Below are 20275 nucleotides of genomic sequence, written 5' to 3' on the forward strand. Positions count from 1 at the left end.
CCCCCTGGGCCGTATTGAGCAACATAACGAAGTCGGCTTCGAACCCAGACACTACAGCTCCCGGCATGCCCCCGGAGCCATCCGTGATTAGCGGCAACCAGAACTACAACTCCCGGCGTGCCTTGGTCCCACGCGTGATTTGCCACAAAGAGAACTACATCTCCCGGCACGCCGTGGGTGGGGGGAGGGGGCCGCGCTGAGCCTCCCTGATTTCCCGGAGTCCCACCGTGAAGAGGATGGAGGTGGTCGGGGAGGCCGAGACTGAGACCGAGGCTCTGAAGCCGTGTCTGCTGCGCCGCAACCACAGCCGCGAGCAGCATGGCGTGGCGGCCTCCTGCCTCGAGCAGCTGAGGAGCAAGGGTGGGCACGGGACGCGGGCGGAGGCTGTGGGGGCCCGGGCCGGGGCTGCGGGGAGCCGGGCCGGGTGAGGATGTCTGGCAGGGGCGAGGTGGGGTCAGCAGGAGCGACTTGGGACGGAAATAACCGACGTGGGCATAGCGATTATCTCGTGTGAGGCTCCTAATGGTGGGAAGGTAGACGGGAATCAATACGCAAATTAAGACCGACTCGACTTAGGTGTCTCGCCTAAAATCACTGACCTTGGACCAGACCCAGCCGCCCGGGCTCCGTACGGTGATACCGGCGCCCCCGGCTGAGCCCCCGGCCGGGTGGGAGCGCCTTTTCACCGTCAGTTCTCCCAGGCACTTGTGCAGCGAAGAGGGAGCCGACCATTCTGGAGTTCCAGACAAGGAGCAGGTGCTGTGAGTGACCAGAGCTCAGAGTCGCGGCCCCACTTGCACTTAAGCAGCCCGCGACCCTCAGTTTTCTCATCGGCAAAATGGGTATAATATTTCCAGCCCTGCTTTACAGGATTGTTGGGACTCTCAAAGCAGATGATATATTTACATGACTTCCAAGTATTATGAGCCGGTAGCAATAAATTGTTTATCCACGGAAGTTCTACTGGTTAAAGTGTGAGCGGAGCGGTCCCGGGGTAGTCAAAGGGGGTGTCAGGGTTCAGTGCTTCCTCTCAGAGTCACCAAGACCCAAAAGATACCAGACAGAAATCTTTCAGAGACTCAGGAGCAGCCCAAACATTATAAATGCTTTAGTGAGATCGTTTTTGCCATATCAACATTCACATATTTTCCCTTGGCATTAGGGTACTTAAGTTTTAGTTCCCCTTGAGTGCGTCGGCTGGATGCACTTGGCACAGAAGCTTGTGTAAGTGTTTATGTTCTCTGGAGCTCAGCCTTTGGAAGGCTTGCTGTTCTATTTGGGTGCTGGATAACATTGCCCAACCATATACCTAGTCTTGTGGCTACTTTGCTGCTCACTCTCATCCCATTCGCATTTTAGGCTTTGTCATCACTAAATGGGACAGTACAGATCTGCCCTGGACAAGACTTTTGCCCTTTGACAATAAAGATGAGAAGGCTACCAATACAAACTTTTGCTTCTCTTGTGCCTTCCTATAGGTTAGAAAGGCTGCAGAGAACGATGCTTCAAAGAACACAAAGCATCTCCTTTTTTCTGTCCTATTCTTTTCTTGCTTTTCTTTCTTTCTTTCAACATTTGGCACAGGAGAATTTAAGATGACCACTGAGTAAATGAATGAAAGACTGCTTGTTCACAAGGAATCAAATCAGACTTTGGTTTGTTTTTCATCCAAGTAAAGATGCAAGGGCCTTCTAATGTGGAGGTAGAGCAGCTGGAGGAAAGTTTTTCAGGAGTCAGGGTTTAAATCTCAGCTCTGACACTTACTGTGTGACTTTGGACAAGTTACTTAACCTCCCTGAGCCTTGGGTTTGACATCTGTAAAATGGGAATAACAATTGTACAAACCTTATAGGATTTTTAGGGGAATAATGTATACAAAAGGTACTTAGTACCAGGCATGTGGGAAGTGGTATATTAGTGCTAGTAGTTGGAGTTGTTATCGTAGTTACTGTTAACTACCAGAAATTCTGCTATGCTCTGGGAGCATATATATAGTGGGTACAGGGACAGATGTAATTTCCTTATGGATATTTGTCAACTGCCAAATATTTTATTCCTCTCAGCCTGTGACATTCTGGCCATTGATAAGTCCCTGACACCAGTCACCCTGGTCCTAGCAGAGGATGGCACCATCGTGGATGATGACGATTACTTCCTGTGCCTACCTTCTAACACTAAGTTTGTAGTGTTGGCCAGTAATGAGAAGTGGACATACAGCAATTCAGGTAAGAAACTCTGGCCACATATAAAGTAATCTATGCGATACAGCATCCACCATGATTCATTTTACCACACAGGTCCTGGTCACCGTTTGTCTGCTTCAGCATCTATGTACCCAACATTTACTGAGCACCTTCTGCATGCCAAGGCGTGATGCTGAGTCTTCGGGTAAAGATGAATGAGACGCGGGTCCAGTTCTCAAATAACTCACAGACCAACAGTAACTAAAATGCAGCATGACAGAGAGATCAGTGCCACAGGCAGAGTCAAGCTGCCTGGTTTCACTCCAGACTATCATTTACTAGCCATGTGACCTTAGGCAAGTTACCTAACTTCTTAGCACCTTACTGAGGTAATAATTATAGTACCTTTCTCTCCTAGGATGTTGTAAGGCTGATAGGACATAATATATATCAAATCAGGGTTTCTTGACAATACTATTGACATTTCGTGCTGGAGAATTCTTTGTTGTGGGGGCTGTCCCATCCATTGCAGGATATTTAGCAGCAACCTCAGCCTTTGCCCACTAGATGCCAGTAGCACCTCTTTACCCCAGTTGTGACAACCAAAAATGCCTCCAGACATTGTCAAATGTCTTCTAAGGGGAGGCAAAATCACTCCCAGTTGAGAACCACTGATAAAAAGCATTTAGATCTTGCCTGACGCACAGAAAGGGCTCAGTAAATGTTACACCATCATCATTACTGGAGATACAAAGGGAACTAATATGGATGAGCAAGGACCAAAGGCTAAAAAATAAAAAAGTGTCCCCATTGAAGACAGTTCCCATGCCACTAAATTGAGGAATTCACCCTTCAGCAGTACCTCTACCAGCCACCTTTGTACTCCAAAGTACAGGGACAGCAAACAGTGGCAACAGCTCCTCCAGTCAAGGATAAGACGAATCCCCAAGCACAGGAGAAGTGCTGGTGACAATGAATGTTTTTGTATACAGAAATGGAACACAGAGACACAACAACTCACCTAAAGGGAAGTGTGGTAGGATCCTGGGTGTGCATGACCATGCATCAGGTTTAAAGTGGCTTCTTTCTTGGGCGCCTGGGTGGCTCAGTTGGTTAAGCGACTGCCTTCGGCTCAGGTCATGATCCTGGAGTCCCGGGATCGAGTCCCGCATCGGGCTCCCTGCTCAGCAGGGAGTCTGCTTCTCCCTCTGACCCTCCCCCCCTCATGCTCGCTCTATCTCGTTCTCTCTCTCAAATAAATAAAACCTTAAAAATTTTAAAAATTAAAAAAATAAAGTGGCTTTTGTCTGTAAGAAGGTTACAGAGCAGTTTCACACAGAAATAAATCGAGGGTGGAAGAGAAGGGAAAATGTAGGTCCTAGATGAGGATTGGCTTCCTCATGAATCCCTGAGGAAAGGCTCTTCCTTCACCACTGAAATTATCCTAAATGGCCAGTCCAAGGCCTGTGTGTTAGAGGAGGAGGTGAACACAGCACCTCAGGTTACCCTGTGACTGGCTGCTTCTCCTCATGTCAGATGGAGGTACAGCTTGGATTACCCAAGAGTCCTTTGATGTGGATGAAACAGACAGTGGGTCGGGGCTGAAGTGGAAGAATGTGGCCAGGCAGCTGAAAGAAGATCTATCCAGCATCATCCTCCTGTCCGAAGAAGACCTCCAGGTAAGCCCCCTCCACAACCCACAGCCGCGCTCATCTGGCCTCTGCCGCCCCCAGCCCCTTAGTTTTCATGTGTCTTGCCACAATAATTTCATTATTTCTTAATTTTCTAACCATGCTTTGGTGACAACCAAGACTCTTTCATTTTCTAATTCTCGCACCTAGAGTAGAAAATACAGATGCCCAGGGGCGCCTGGGGGATGCAGTCAGTTAAGTGTCTGACTCTTGATTTTGGCCAGGTCATGATCTCGGGGTGGTGAGATCGAGCCCTGAATCAGGCTCTGTGTTCAGCATGGGATCTGCTTGAGATTCTCTCTCTCCCTCTGCTCCTCCCCCTGCTCTCTTGCTCTCTCAAATAAATAAAATCTCTAAAAAAAGGAAAGAAAATACAGATGCCTAGGCCCCACCTAGACCTATTTAGGCCCACTGGGGAGGTGGGGGTGGGGGGATGGGGGGTTGTTAAGGATGTAGTGCCGAAGAATGTGGAATCGGGAGGAGCCGAATTAAATCCCAGCTCCATCGATATGACTTTGAGCCCGTCAGATGTAGCCAGTTTGCCTACGTTTCCTGTCCAGTAAAATTGGGATAAAAATTGGGATAAAAATAGTATGTGTTAATTCCAAAAAATATTTCTTGAGCCCCTGCCCTGTGCCTGGCAGGGTTCTGTCCAGCGGGTACGGTGGTGAGCAAGCCAGACACAGAATTCTGATGGAGGGGAGCTTCTTAGATGGGCAGCAGGTGGGGCAGTGTGCCGAGAATGGCAGGGCTAGTAGTCTAGGTTGGGAGGTCAAGGGAGGCCCCTTCAAGGAGGTGGCTTTTTGGTAATTTTTAAACTTATATATTTGAATAATAGGAATACGTTCACATGGCTCAAAATCTGAGAGGTATAGAAAGATATCCTGGTAGCCAAAAAGTGAAACCAACCCAAACATCCATGAACTGATGAATGGGTAAATAAAACGTGGTCTATCCACACAGTGGAATATTATTCAGCCCTTAAAAGGAATGAAGGATTAACACACACTGTGACATAGATAAGCCTTCAAAATACTGTGCCAAGTGAGAGAAGCCAGACGTGAAAGGCCACGGCTTTTTTTGTTACATTTATATGAAGTGGCCAGAATAGGCAAATCCATAGAGATAGAAGGTAGGTGAGTGGCTGCCTAGGGCTGGGGTTGGGGGAACTTTGAGAAGAAATAGGGAGTAACTGCTAATAGGTACAGTTCTTTTCGGGGCGGTGAAGATGTTCTAAACTGGATCGTGGCGATGACTGCACAACTCTGCGAATGAACTACACCCACCTAGGTGTACACTTCATATGAGTGAATCATGTGGTGTGTGAATTTTATCTCCATAAAGCTTTTTGAGGAGGGGAGAGGATATACATGAAAAATCCGACTTCTGCACCTAGCCACCAGGTTTCCCTTCCCAGAGATAACCAATCTCTCAAATTCCCATTCTAAATTTTATATACCAGCAAATACAAATATATTTTCTCCTCCCCTATATTACACAAATGGAAGCATATCTACTCTTTTTTAAAGAAATATTTGCCTGGATCGCTCAGTTGGTCAAGCCTCTGACTCCTGATTTTGGCTCAGGTCGTGATCTCAGGGTCGTGAGATTGAGCCTGCTACAGGCTCCATGCTCACAGGGAGGCTGATGGAGATTCTTTCTCCCTCCCTCTCTGCCCCCCACCACCGCTCATGTGCACACGTGTGCTCTCTCTCTCTCTAAAATAAATAAATAAATCTTTTATAAAAAAATACTTGGAGAGTAGTCTAGATCAGTATATAAAAGACTTGTTCTTTTTTACTACTGCATAGTATTCCCTTTTGTGTGGGTACCATGACTTACTTAAGGAGTTGCTCCCTCACTGGTGGATCTTTGGGTTGACATCAGTCCTGCTGGTCCGGACAGTGCAACAAAAAACTTAGATCAATGTCATCTCACACACATGCTTGTCCATAGAATAAATTCCCAGAAGCATAGTGGGCAAACATGGGCAGGTTCCCTAGAGGCGGCAAGGACAGGGATTGCTGAAGGGAGGAGGGAGCCTGCCATGGACGGGTCAGGGCCATTGTGTTTTGAAAGATTTTTAGGTTTGTTAAAGTCTGCATTTGCTTGTTAGGTGCTCATTGACGTTCCATGTTCAGACCTGGCTCAGGAACTATGCCAGAGTTGCGTCACGGTGCAGGGGCTCCAGAACACCCTCCAGCAGGTACTTGACCAGAGGGAGGAAGCCCGTCAGTCCAAGCAGCTCTTGGAGCTTTACCTCCAGGCTTTGGAGAAGGAGGGCAGCATCTTGTCAAAGCAGCAAGGTAGGACTCACTGGCCAGGGGAGTCACCCTGAGGGCCGAGGGCCTGGAGAGCCTTTCCTGGGGAGAGAACCATGGTTCATAATGGGATCAAACAAGGGGGGAGCCGCAGCTGATGGAGTCTTGAGATCACACAATTCCGTCCTGCCTGACGGAGGGCTGTGTGTGCGGCGGTATGCACACAGCGAGGGCCATCTCCATCTCACGTCCGCTTTGCAGAGGCCAGTGCCAGCTTCAGTGACAAGATGGATGCAGTGGACGCGGGGAGTAACCGCGAGAGCACCTCCGAAATCACCCTCACCGGCCAGGTCCTTACTGCGCTGAAGGAGAAGCCGGCCCCAGAGCTGAGTCTGTCTAGTCGGGATTTGGAGGTGGGCAAGACCCAGGGACCCTGAGCTGCACGAGCCACTCCCAGTGTTGCCCTGCGGAGGCGCGTGCGAGAGTGCTTTTCACCTCTGCAGACCCTGACTCACAGCTGCCCACTTGCCTCTTATATGCAAAACATCTCATTTAATCTATATCAAAACGGCTTGAACAAAACGGGGTGCACCCCCTCAGATCGTCAAACATCATTCTCTGGGGCACAGCAGGTTATAGAACGAGCAAAACCTGACAGGGAGGCAAGGCAGGCCTCAAGCTTCTGGTTCTGTCAGCCCTTGAGGAAGAGCCGTAGTCAGTGAGGCACATACACGATCATGGTGAAAGGCACGCCTGAGCGGGTCCTCTCCTGCTGGCTCCATGGCCAGGGAACCAGAAGCCTGATGCAGAATCCATCAGAGTGGGCGCCACTTCTCATTCTTCATCTTTGTCCCTGTCCAAAGCACCTCCCCAGTGTCACTGGGAGGGAGGAAACCTGTTGACTTGGGCTGGGCTACATTTCCTGTAAGTGGAGGACTTGACTTTCCAGAGGTCCTTTCCTGGCGGTATTGGAGGGTAAGGAAAGGCCCGTGGCCGCTGAATGCGAAAGAACTCTGGCATTTCAGCGCCAGGACATAACATAAGCTGGTACTGCCTGGCCCTGCTCCGCTAAAGAAACCCCCAGGAGCCTGAGAGCAGCAGGTGAGGAGAGCAGAGGTCGTGGTTCTCAGTGGTTCTTATTCTTGCCGCAGATGGTCACCAAGGAAGACCCCAAAGCGCTCGCTATTGCCTTGAGCTGGGGCCTAAAGAAGACAGAAACGCTGCAGCAGGCCTGTCACCAGGAGCTCAGCCTGCGTCTCCAGCAGGTGCAGAGCCTGAGTTCTCTCCGGAGCGTGTCAGCAAGGAGGAGCTCACTGTCCGGAGAACCGCGGGAGCCCAAGCGAGCCAAACAAGAGCCCACATAGCCGCCGCTGGAAAGCCTACAACCTTGTTCTTATTCGCAGTAAATACCGTCAGCCTAATTCCCTGAGCTGTGGCCTTCCTACTGGCCTCCCTGCCTTACAGCATGTTCTCCCGGAACAGGCTGGGAGACCAGCCTCCTGTCCCTTCCAGAAGAGCCCTTCCACCGGTCTTGAATGACGAGGCTGCATTAACAGTACCCCGCCTCTTCTGATGACACCTTCTTAGGTTCTCTGTTTGAAAGAAATTGTCAAGGACAGTGAAAAGAAATTGTCGCATTTCAGACTCACTATCCTTGTTCTGAAGCCAGAACTGCAGACTTTTAAACACAAATGATGGTTGAGAAGGTGATAGAACAGAGTTGATGTATGGCCACAAACTTGTGTCTCAAGTTAATGAGTTTTTTGGTTTGTGTAAAGGCGCATATTAAGTTTGCAGACCACAGGGACATATGGAGAGTGTAATTCGCCATTTCTAATTGTGAAATTATATCTGTTACCACTGTGAGACTGTTTCCAGTTTTCTAATATGTTTTATCAGCAGGGGGGATGAAAGGTCATTAAATTGATCTCCATGTGATATGACTGTGAGTCTCTGGGTGCAAAGCAGAGCCTTCTGGTTTATACACTTCGTGTTTCTGTACAAACTTGGTCTTTGGGTTTTGTGCTCTTATTTGGAACAGATTTTCATCCAGATGAATGTCCAGCGTGACATTCAAAAGCCATGCAGGATTGCAGGATATGGGCCGATTCTTCATTATGCAGAATCATCCTGTACACGGCAGGAAGGACTGGCATCCCCCGCCTCCCCCTACGCGTTCAATGACAATGGCAGTCTGCAGGCCCCGAGACAACTGAAAACATCCCCACACACTTTCAGAATGCCCCTGCAGGGGCACTAATGCCAGGTGGGGATTTTTCTAGCAGGTTGCAGTCTGTTCTGGGCTAGCACTTCCCATCCTGGAGCCTCACAAAACTGAGTGAGCTGGCCAGGGTGTGGCTTGTCATCTCACACACATGAGTGAAGCTGTGCTCAGCGAGGTGCAGAGATTTGCCCCATGTCACAAGGCTTATTGGAGGGCCAGGATGCTGGTTCTAATTCCAATGCTCTCCCCACTTATTTTTTTAAAGGTTTTTTTGTTTATTAGAGAGAGAGCACGTGCACAAGCGGGGAAGAGGGGCAGAGGGAAAAGCAGACTCCCTGCCAGTCAGGGAGCCCAATGTGGGGCTCAATCCCAGAACCCCAGGATCATGACCTGAGCCGAAGGCAGAAGCTTAACTGACTGAGCCACCCGGGTTCCCAGTGATCTTCCCACTTACGTGTGTTTTCTCTTTGGTCCACACACTCTTCCTTCTACATCCAGATCACTGGTTTTGTTACACCAACATAATAAGTTAGAGTCAACTCAAACTGGACAAGACCTCCTGTGTCTACAGCATAATTGCCGAAAGATTTCTTGCTGCAGGCACAGTGCTGGTGGTATAAGAGAAGCAAATAGCCCCGTGAACACTGTACAGTTAGCCCAGTGGTAAAGGAAGCCTGGATTCCAGAAACAGAATGGTACCTCTACTCACCAGTTCTATCAACATCTCCATCTTTGCCCTACTGAATTAAAAATACTGTCTCGAATTATGTCTGTCAGTTACACCGGAGGGCTTTAGTTGGCTGGCCTGGGTGTTGGTGTTGGTATGCTCTACTAGAAACTGATCCACCAAACATCTTGGCTGCATAGAATAATGGAGAAAGTACTGTGGGCTTGGAGGGAGCCAAGCCCATGGATGAAAGGGTTAAATGTAGAGTCCGAGGAGGAGGCCAGTACCTAGCCCAGGCAGGAGAGCCGTTTCCCTTATCTCCCCTGGGTGGGGGGGGGGGGTGGCGGGCAGAGACAGAGCTGTATGAGGCCCCTATCTATGGGTCTACGAGACAAAGACGTTAGTCTGCAGACTTGGGCCCAAAATGCGTGACACGTGAGGCTGCAAACACATTATATTGCCCCTGGTGCCATTTACCTTCCCTGAGCCACTGTGCCTCCAGGCCTTCCAGAATAGAAACGTAGCAGCACAGCAATATGGCTAAAAATAGGAGAGAGTGAGCAGGGCAGCCTGTTCTTACGGTAGGAGAAAAGAATGTCAAAGGAAGCAGCTGGGACTAATGAACTCCGCATTAGCCATATTCCATTCTTTCAACTCAAGTCAAATGTCGGTCCCCATTAGGCAATTGGCTTTGACAGGAGCTGTGCTAATTACCACTTACCAACCTTTAATTTCTGGGGAAAAGCAAAAGGAAAAAAAACTAATGGGTTTTTCATTTTCCAGAGAGAAAGGGATAAAATAATAGTAGTCTGGGAAAAGAAAACCTGCATTAATTACAAAAATGATTAATGTGACTTTTCTAACCAGATTGCTTAGCTGTTTTATTTCTTAGCCATCCACTCAATTTTTTCTTTTGGCCTTCAGGGTTTTTTCTCCATTCTATTTTATTTGTAACATTTTGCCTTTAATTATCTTGCTGTGTCTTGTATTACCTGAAGTGTTTAAGGACTTTGTAAGTGATGTGTTCTGAACACCCAGCCACTGCCTGAGTCCTCTGACAGTGGGGTCCTCCGTCCTGCTGGAAGGCCTCCAACGAGGGAGATAGACTCGTTCCCAGGAAATGCATTGAATTTTCAGATTGCAGAACCTCAGAGTTCACGGTTTGCTCAAACTACATCAGAACACACTTTGCAGGGGCGCCCGGCTGGCTCCTTTGGTAGAGAACATGGGACTCTGGATCTCAGGGTTGTGAGTTCAACCCCTGTGCTGGGTGTAGGGATTACCTGAAAATGAAATCTTTTTTAAAAAAAACACACTTGGCAATTACAAGGAAGTGAACCAACAGCTTAATGAATAGATACTGGATTTTCCTCAATATTTCCCAATACCATGTTCCAAGAACTATCACTAAAAATCTAGCTTTTCGGGGCGCCTGGGTGGCTCAGTCGTTAAGCGTCTGCCTTCGGCTCAGGTCATGGTCCCAGGGTCCTGGGATCGAGCCCCGCATCGGGCTCCCTGCTCAGTGGGAAGCCTGCTTCTCCCTCTCCCACTCCCCCTGCTTGTATTTCCTCTCTCGCTGTGTCTCTCTCTGTCAAATAAATAAATAAAATCTTTAAAAAAATAAAAATAAAATAAATAAAATAAAAATCTAGCTTTTCCCCAGTTATAATTATTTTAATAAGACAAGCACCTACATTTTTGAACACTTAACTAATTATAAGTGGAAAAGATAAATTAGCGTTACTTTTATTAGGGTTATGACAAGCTAGAAATAGTGGGTAGCCCAGCTGCCCTTTGCCTTTTCCTTTCTCGTCTAAACACCAAAAATTTCCTTCTTTTTAATACCTACCTGAGTCTTCCTCGTCTGATTTGTTCAAAACGGAACCTAGGGGCTCCTGGATGCCTCAGTTGGAAGAGCATGTGACTCTTGATCTCAAGAGTTGGAGTCCCACATTGGGTGTAGAGATTATTTAAATAAACTTTTAAAAAATGGAATCCATAGCTCTACTGAGGAAGCTGCTACTAAGATGTGGGTGATCCCTTCAGCAGGTGCTGTTAAATCAAGGTCTTTAAGTGTCTCCCATGAGCCTACTGCTCTGAGTTTCCTAAAGCCTAGAATGGTTTGCCAACAGTCCTGAAATATGAATACCATGAAGGATTTCTGTCGAATGTTTATGTCACACTCAATTCTTCCCCAGTAGTTAAGGATCCATTCTGGTGCCAAATATTAGAAATAAATGCAAGAGTGGCGCCTGGGTGGCTCAGTCAGTTGAACGTCCGTCCGACTCTTGATTTCAGTTCAAGTCATGATCTCAGGGTTGTGGGATCAAGCCCTACCTCGGGCTCTGCACACTGCGTGGAGTCTGCTTGAGATTCTCTCTCCCCCTCTGCCCCTCCCCCTGCTCCTGTGTGCTTCCCTCTCTCTCAAATAAATTAATAAATCTTTAAAAAAAGAAATGCACAAGAATGAATTACAAGTTGTCCTGGTGCCGATGACCACATCTACACACTTGTCTATATTGAACTACAGAAAGGTATACTTTGAGAAAAGTCTACCCAAAACCTGATGGTAGAAAATTACCCTAATATACCCATTTCACCCTAATGTATTCATCATGAGCATATTAACCTAGTCTACCCTGCAGTTGATGCCAGTTAACATTCTATTCAGCCCCCTGAACTCAGGTAAACTTAGACGTGACAGATTTCCTGCCAGTCTCATTAGCATAGCCTCATTATCCTTCAGATATTACTTAGTTCAAAGTTGTAAGTCCCCAATCCTAAGGACTGTGTATGTATGACCCCAATTGAGGGGCGCCTGGGTGGCTCAGTTGGTTAAGCATCTGCCTTCGGCTCAGGTCATGGTCCCAGGGTCCTGGGATCGAGCCCCGCATCGGGCTCCCTGCTCAGTGGGAAGCCTGCTTCTCCCTCTTCCGCTCCCCCTGCTTATGTTCCCTCTCTCGCTATCTTTGTCTGTCAAATAAATAAATAAAATCTTTAAAAAAAAAAAAAGAAACTGAAAAACAAGGGGCATGCTTTTCTTCTAGGAAAATCTTAAAAGACAAAGTTCTGAAGGTTAGCTGGCCTTCCAGGCCGGCATCTTGCACCAGTGCACTGACCCAATTACTGGTCTCTTCAAGCTGCTGTGTCTGGAAATTTGGATGCTATTAAGGTCCTCCAACACATTATACTTTACTCAGCTAGTAATTATGGATCTGAGCTCAGCTCTGCAGAAAACAGAACGGAACGGTCAGCAGTCATACTCCGCGCCTTCTCCCCTGGTATCCCGAGAAGAGATTACAATGCTCCTCCAGCCAGCCTTTGCCAGTTTTCCCCATATTTGGCCTGACCCTCAGAAACTTCCCATAACTCCAGGTATGAATCTCTGAACTTTAAAGTTTAGCATCTAAACACCTTCACCCTGAAGTATTCTTCAGAGTCTGGCATTCAAGAGCCATAAACAATATGCGGAATCAGGCAAGGATATTGGTGCTATGGGAGAGAACTAAAGATTTGATTAGGGTTTTGAAACTGAGTGATTTGTTCACTCCTCATTTCACTGGAGCAACCCCAAATCCTGGTCTGCATGGGGCTTGACAGCTGCTCGGCCCTGTATTACAGAAAAAGGAACTCCCCTCCTGTGTAGCCATCACTCATTGTCCCTTCTGTGGAAATTCTTGGGGAATGGGAAAATATATCAAATCATATATGCATGTGGAGGCACTTGGGTGGCTCAGTTCGTTAAGCATCTGCCCTTGGCTCATGTTGTGATCCTGGAGTTCTGGGATCGAGCCCCGCATCGGGCTCCCTGCTCAGGGGGGAGCCTGCTTCTCCTTCTGCCTGCCACTCCCCCTGCTTGTCCATGCGCTCTATCTCTATCTCTGTCTTAAATAAATAAAATCTTTATTAAAAAATTACATATATGCATCTGTCACGGAACAAAGTCTGGTTCCTGCGATCCTGAAAGTCTTGAATTAGAAGTTGAGGCAAGGGGGCACCTGGGTGGCTCATTCATTAAGCGTCTGCCTTCAGCTCAGGTCCTGATCTCAGGGTCCTGGAATCGAGCCCCGCATCAGGCTCTCTGCTCACAGGGAAGCCAGCTTCTCCCTCTTCCACTCCCCTTGCTTGTGTTCCCTCTCTCGCTGTGTCTCTGTCAAATAAATAAATAAAATCTTAAAAAATAAAATTAAATTTAAAAAGTTGAGGTAAGCAGGCCCAGGCTCGACAGCAGCCCTGCTCTGTATTTGGTTTGAAATAAGGCCTTTAAACAGACTTCGTTCTTCACAATGCAAATGTAGAAGCTCTGATCCATGAAAGAACTGTAACAAATTAAAATTAACCTACTAATGAAAATCAGTATGGGTATTTTATCAGAGAAGGTTTGAATGTAACTATTCTTATGAGTATGTGAACACAAGATCATGTTTGAGAGCGTGACATTTGTTTTTAAATTGGTTTTCGCCAAAACACAAGAAGTAATCATTTTGCTCTTTGAGCACAATGTTAAAAATTTGCTTTTAATACGAGGGAAATATTTTTTAAATTAGACAATTTCTATGAAAACAAACTGAAATAAGATGTTATTCTGGATTCTGGATTCTTAAAGATGTCGCCTTTAACCGTTTTAAATCAAAGGAAGGGAGACAACTGGAAGGCAGAACTTCCAAGCACATAACTAAAGTGAAAAGAAAGCCCAATGGGTACACTGCAGGAGACAACATAAAAATCTTTTTCAAAAATGTTCACTTTGGGGAGCGCCTGGCTGGCTCAGTCAGTGGAGCACGGGGACTCTTGATCTCGGGGTTGTGAGTTCGAGCCCCACGTTGGGTGTGGAGATTACTAAAAATAAAATATTTTAAAATATAAACAAATAAATAAAACTTTCCAAATTACACGAGGAGAAGACAACTGTGCAAAGAAGATCATGGCTGTTAATACATTTTATTCAGATCCATGGTTACACTCCTTTGCATGAGTGATCAGGGGTGGAGTTTTATTTGCAGGAGGAGAAGGTCTTCCAGAAGAAATTCTTGCAACGTGCCTTCTCCTGCAGGGACCGCTGAGGGGGCAGGATGTCCGGCCGCTTGGCCACCTCCCCACCTGCCCCTCCTGTGAAGGGTGCTGCGCCCACCTGGGAGGCCCACTGGTACCGCCCAGCCAGGAAAGTCAAGAGGCTGTTTTTCTTCATTTCTATCACTTCCTGCAGATGCTTTTAAAAAGACGCAGAGGACAAAGGAAAGAAAAATAATCAACCATCTGGTTGAGCCAGCATTAAAAGATCTATAATTCTCCTTCCTCAAAAAAAAAAAAAAAGATGCTTCAGAAGAATAAATCACATTTCCATTTAAAGGATGAGAAAGTGGGGCACCCGAGTGGCTCAGTCATTAAGCATCTGCCTTCGGCTCAGGTCATGATCCCAGGGTCCTGGGATCGAGCCCCGCGTCGGGCTCCCTGCTCCGCGGGAGGCCTGTTTCTCCCTCTCCCACTCCCCCTGCTTGTGTTCCCTCTCTCACTGTCTCTCTCTCTCAAATAAATAAATAAAATCTTAAAAAAAAAAAAGGATGAGAAAGTTAAAAGAAAAATAAAATAATGAGGAAGTTAAGAGAACACCTTAATGAAATTGTTCTAGTTAGAGAAGGAAAAGTTAAGAAATTTCAGTCAAGGAAAAAAACGGCCTGTTTGGCCCATAATCTTGGCTGAGGTCCTTCATTAGACGAGGTCAGGAAATCTATCATCTTCCCTGCCGCCAAGTGCCTGGTCTGACTCCTGGATGTCCACAAATTACTCTTTGAGACAGATCAGATTGAGACGTGATAGTCCCCTCTTTCAAATTCCTTAGAAACCTTCTAGGAGTAACCTGATGATAAATGACTTGTCTGAAACTCATCTGGTAATTTTAGAGAAAAATCCATTTTTAATGGCCAACTTTATGTACTCTTTCTTGGAACTTTTTCAAAATGGAAAAAAAAGAAAAATAAATCACCTCACAAAGTTACGAATTCTCACGACGGAAACTGTAACGATGTCAATGAACCTGAGCCAATGAGCAGAGTCCCATACCTATAAATTAAGATTCTAGAAGCATGTGTGGCGAACGCAGGCCGTCGGCGGCCCCATGATTGCCCTGCGATAGACTGGTATGATCACTTAACGTTTCAAAGACGAGCAGATGGGAGATCGCCGGCAGGGAAGCTCCCCCCTTGAGTTTCGGAGCTCTCTGCAGGTTGTTGGGACCACTGGAGGTAAACAAGACCCCGCAGTCTAAGAGGGGACATCGCAGGCCAGGGGGGTGGCTGGGGGGCAGCCCACAAAGGTCAGCCCTGCCTGCCATCTGTCGTACACACACTCGCCCTGGAGCCGCCGGCAAGCCAAGCCAACAAGGCCAAGGACCGAGACAGCCAGAAAGTGGACTAGCCTGCGGCCCCGTCACTACTCACCCGGCTGTCGTGTCTGGCAAGGCCACCCTCCAGGGGCAGGGCTGCGGTGGCCGCGGTGGCCGTGGCCCCCGAGAGCAGGAGTAGGAGCAGGCAGAGGGGTGGCGGCATCCTGCGGGCTGACCGGCACTTCCCTCCAGCTCTGGGGCTGCTTATCCTTGGGAGCCCCGAAATCCATGTTTTGTGCACTTGGTCTCATCGACCGGAGGGGAGGGGTGGGGGGGCATTTTAATTAAGCTCCACCTGCAGCTGGTTTTTTTGTCTCTGTCCCTGTCAAAAGCCTGTACCCCCACTTCCCTCATCCTCAAGCAGTGATGCACCTGCCTAAGCCCTCAGCCCACAAAAGCGCTTTTGGATCAGAGTTAACCCTTCATTAAAGCCACCATGGTTTCCCAAGTTTAGAGCAGATTTGCTTACTTTGGAGGACAGTGCGCTCGCTCCTGAAGGAGTCCCTCTTCCTCATGATCACGCCCACAGGCGACAGGAAGCCTCGAGCACAAAGCCAAGTGATTTCACACAATATAAAATCAGCGGTGTATGAGGAGCTGAGGAGCTGAAATTCTGCCCATGTAAGGTGTGGCGGAATCTGCTGTGGGCCGAAGAGACAAAGGGGGACCGGGGGGTACAGGGAGGTGCTCAGAGCACCCGCCGGCTCTCACCAAATCGCAGGCAAGGAGGCTGAAAACCCAGACAAGAGGGCAGGTTCAGGAGCGCCCGGGGATGCTGGCCCGGAGGGGCCTGGCTACTTCTTACTCAATGACCCGCACTTGACCCGCTTTCCTGGGAAGTCCGGAGCGTGGAGTCCTCCTCCGTGTCCCACCCCCACCCCCCCGGGGCTTCCCCTCCCTGGTCCCAGTTTCAGAATCCCACAAGCAAATGCACAGACCCTCTTCATCCAACTGAGACAGCCGGTAAACTGAGTCACTGGCCGCAAACCTGCCACACGGGGCCAGGAGCCACAGCATGGTTCCAAGTGGAAGTTAAGCAACCGAATGGACGCGCTCTCCAAAAGTGAAGGCTGACTTTCAGTTTTCCAAAGTCCTGGTTTACACCCCTCCCCCAAGGGAAATCTCCATCTTAAATTCCAGGTCAGCAGAGACTTGTAAAGATTCTAGGCAGAACGGGCATGGCCTGAAGAATCATGGCTCATTACTGCATGTTGCTTCGTCTTTTTTTTCTATACAAAAATAATTTTTTTTTGCCTAAGAAAATTCCCACAAATGGTATTAAAAATGGAGATTCTTTTTTTAATTCAGTAGACTCCACGCCCAACATGGGACTTGAACTCATAGCCCTGAGATCAACGGTCCCCTGCTCTACCGACTGAGCCTGCCGGGTGCCCCCCAAATGGAGCAATTCTTACAGATGAGAAACTCACGGCAGCTCACCAGTTTCTTATACCCTTGGTATATTTTGCAGATTTTACTGGACAGACTCCTTAGACACTCTGAGCACCTATGCATACACAGAACTACAAAGGACCCACACCACCCACACTAGCAGGGCTGGGAGAGCCTAGCCAGGGGGCAGGACCCACAGCCTCCAGTGCAATGGGAGTGTGCCAGGGAGGGCACAATGGGTGGAGGAAGCCTACGTGCCCTCTTATTCCTGGCTGCCTTCAAGCAGGAGGCCACCTGTCCTGGTCCTTGGAGGAGAGGGCTGAAGACTAAAACCCTGGCTTTGCTCCTGGCCTCTCTGTGGCCTATTTCCTCATCTGTATAACGGGGATAAAAAACAAAAATTAGTACCTACTGCCCCCATCAGAGAGCTGTCGTGAGGACCCAAGAAGGTCCCGTAAAGCACCCAGCCCACGTGGAACCCACGGCAGGACGCACGTCGGGCAGCGCTAAGAAGACAACATCCTCAATCCTTCTCCTTGTTCCCCAGGGTAAGGAGAAGAGCCGTACACCACAACATGTGGGAGCCCCCACAACAAGAGCCATGCAACCCAAGGGCTCCTACTTATTTCACCAGCACATCTTACATGCCAGGGTCCAAGTATCTCGGGGTGCCTCCCGCGAGCCCCGCACTGCACAAGGCACCAGCCATCACGTTCTCCAGCCCAGAGCCTGCCCTCTGGGAGCTGACAACCTGAAGTCTTAGGCAAGAACGTGTTTCTGAAAAGATGTCTAATGGGAACTTTTGATTAAAAGGAACTCAGTCCGGAATTATTTTGAAAAACAAAGAGTGCTCCTTCTAAAGGTCCAAATGCGACCAAGAGAGAAGTTAGAGGGTGGAAGACTTTTCTCTAAGTACAGAAGAAACCTAACAGTGAGTGTCCCGTGACCAGACGGGCTCTGTCCCTGGAGAATTCTGCCGGAGTTCCTAGGTGATGGGGAGCCTGGACTAAACGACCCCTAGGGGCTCTTCAGAAATTCCACAATTCAGTAAAGGAAGAAGCGTGTCCTGATGTAGCCTTTCTGGGACATCCAGGTTTTAAAGTATTGTCTGTGTGCGAGCCAGTGCGCATTCCAGCTGCTGGTGTGTGCAGAAAGGGATGCTTTCAAAGTGTTCTGACTCCGGTTAATTTCAGTAGTAACACATCACCACAAGCCCTTTATTTCAAGTGCTTCGAGGAACCAGTGCAACAAGACGACGACAAACATTATAAATATAAGTTGCCCCATCTATGTGACCAGGACACACTCCTTCTTTATTTGGTTCATCATCTGGTAAATGATTAATAGGTTCACGTTTAGAGGAGCTTCCAGGACTCTGAGGAAGCCAGCCCACAAAAACAGGGCCCTCCAGAAGCCCTTTCTGCCATCTGTCCCCAAAGACGGAATCGCACAGGATGATCGGCATCACTGTGGATATTCCAGAGGGAGCGAAACCCCACGTGGAGCGTACAGTGGGGAAGAGGCAGCTCCAGAGAACCCAGGAAATGGAGTCCGCTCTTCCTCGCAAAGCCTGACCGCTCCTGTGTTACAAGCCCTGAAAAACGTGTTGTAAGCCTGCTCATCTGAAGTATAAACGGGGCGCCTGGGCGGCTCAGTCGGTGAAGTGTCTGCCTTCGGCTCAGGTCATGATCTCAGGGTCCTGGGATCGAGCCCTGCATCGGGGCTCCTTGCTCAGTGGGGAGTCTGCTTCTCCTCCTCCCCCCAACACGTGCTCACTCGCTCTCTCACTATCTCTGTCTCTCTCAAATAAATGAAATCAGATCATACATAAATATGCAAATATACCAAACGATTACATGAACATCAAGTTGAGTTCCCAATTTGGCTAGAAAACTTCACATCAAAATAGCCAGGCCATGGCCAGAGGGCCCTCTCCAGCCCTGAACCAGACACAGACGCCCGTGGCACACATGGAGTTCAACCACTTCCAATCCCCCATATACCCAGTTTGGAGAGCTATAGAAATCCATAAAGACAAGACCCGTAACAACAGTCCTCCCCATTTCCTCTTCCAGTCACATAAGCCCTATTTCGCTGATGAGAACACAAAGCTACAGAAAGTCACACCGCCACTAGAGTCCCAAGACCAGGAAGCAAATCCGCGTCGGCGGACCTCTGGCAAGTCCGTGGCCTCCAGCGTCCAACCTCGCCTAATGCAGATTTACAGCTTACCCGAAAAGGAAGCTACTCAGTACAGATCTCGGCGGGAGTGGGACTGTCAGGACGAAGCTTTAGGATTCCCTTCTCTTAGCTGATGCGATGCGTGGATGTCACAGTCCTTTTCTGAGGTGAAAGGAGGAGTCATTTACAGACCCTGAGACTGAGGCTTGATTTCAGTGCTTTCCTGTGCCCAGAGCTTAGCCAAACTGTTGTGGGGTGTCTTTTGCTGATCGGTATCCATTCTTTCCAGAACACCTGTCCTGTGCTCTCTCATCCCCTCTTTAGGGGGTGAGCACCCCAGGGTGAATACTGTCTTGACTGGTCAGCAGACTCGGGCAGCGTGCCAACCTCTTCAAACCTCGGTCTGCACACCAGTACAACGGGTAGATTCACATCCGCCCCATAAGGCTGTGAGGATGCACTGAGGTCCTATATGGAGCCCCGGGGCAGCCTGGCACAAAGAGAGGGCTCCCAAATGCAGTCCCGTTCCTTATCCCTCCTGGCCCAGCAGGGAAAGGCATGCCCTGGGCACCCCTGACACCCTGCAGAGAAGACAGCAGGACTGGAAGCTCCGGCCCTCACAGACCGAACCAGAGCACCACACAGGGAAGCGTTTGGGGAAGAGAGCAGGTTTCCTCTCAAGCAAAACCTCCATCCCGTAGAACCAGAGTTAAATTACAAAATAGCTGGAGAAAAGTTATATAAACTGTGTTTCTGGAGAAAATCACCTTTAAAAAGTAAAATGGACACTTTCCAAACGCGCACCTGTGAGCATCACATTGACCTTGTGGTCACACGCGACACAGGCTTAAAAACCACACCGACAGATCTGATCGACAGAACTAAATAAACAGCTCTAGGGTGCCTGAGTGGCTCAGTTGGCTAAGCGACTGCCTTCGGCTCAGGTCATGATCCTGGAGTCCCAGGATCGAGTCCCGCATCGGGCTCCCTGCTTGGTGGGGAGTCTGCTTCTCCCTCTGACCCTCCCCCCTCTCATGCTGTCTCTCATTCTCTCTGTCTCAAATAAATAAATAAAATCTTTTAAATAAATAAATAAATAAATAAATAAATAAATAAATAAATAAATAAATAAATAAACAAACAAACAAACAGCTCTACTCGTCTCTCCGGGACTGTCAGCCGGAAGACTCATGTAGAAGAAGAAAGAGATAACTAAGATGTTTGCTCGAAAAAGTCAGTCACATCCTATTGCTGACACAACCTTATGAATGGCAACAGACACCATTTCCAGTCT

The 20275-nt window shown here is 48.3% G+C and overlaps 2 protein-coding genes across 2 annotated transcripts; one reads left to right on the top strand and one right to left on the bottom strand.

Annotated features, from left to right (window-relative positions):
- The first annotated feature begins 161 nt into the window (after window positions 1-161).
- On the top strand, window positions 162-8073 carry DFFA (DNA fragmentation factor subunit alpha). Its single transcript, XM_045898723.3, has 6 exons — window positions 162-360; window positions 2064-2225; window positions 3720-3862; window positions 5991-6180; window positions 6397-6548; window positions 7287-8073. The coding sequence occupies exons 1-6, from the start codon at window positions 237-239 to the stop codon at window positions 7497-7499; spliced, it is 984 nt and encodes a 327-aa protein (XP_045754679.1). The 5' UTR covers window positions 162-236; the 3' UTR covers window positions 7500-8073.
- A 5885-nt stretch (window positions 8074-13958) lies between these two features.
- On the bottom strand, window positions 13959-20239 carry CORT (cortistatin). The gene is made up of 2 exons (XM_045899163.3): window positions 15464-20239; window positions 13959-14235 (listed from the first exon to the last, which is right to left on the bottom strand). Exons 1-2 carry the CDS (start codon window positions 15569-15571, stop codon window positions 14020-14022), a joined length of 324 nt encoding a protein of 107 aa, XP_045755119.1. The 5' UTR covers window positions 15572-20239; the 3' UTR covers window positions 13959-14019.
- Window positions 20240-20275: the final 36 nt, after the last annotated feature.

This window comes from Mirounga angustirostris, unplaced genomic scaffold, assembly GCF_029215605.1.
Source record: "Mirounga angustirostris isolate CCGP_5_RB_7025 unplaced genomic scaffold, mMirAng1.0.hap1 SCAF_4, whole genome shotgun sequence".
Lineage (NCBI taxonomy): Eukaryota > Metazoa > Chordata > Mammalia > Carnivora > Phocidae > Mirounga > Mirounga angustirostris.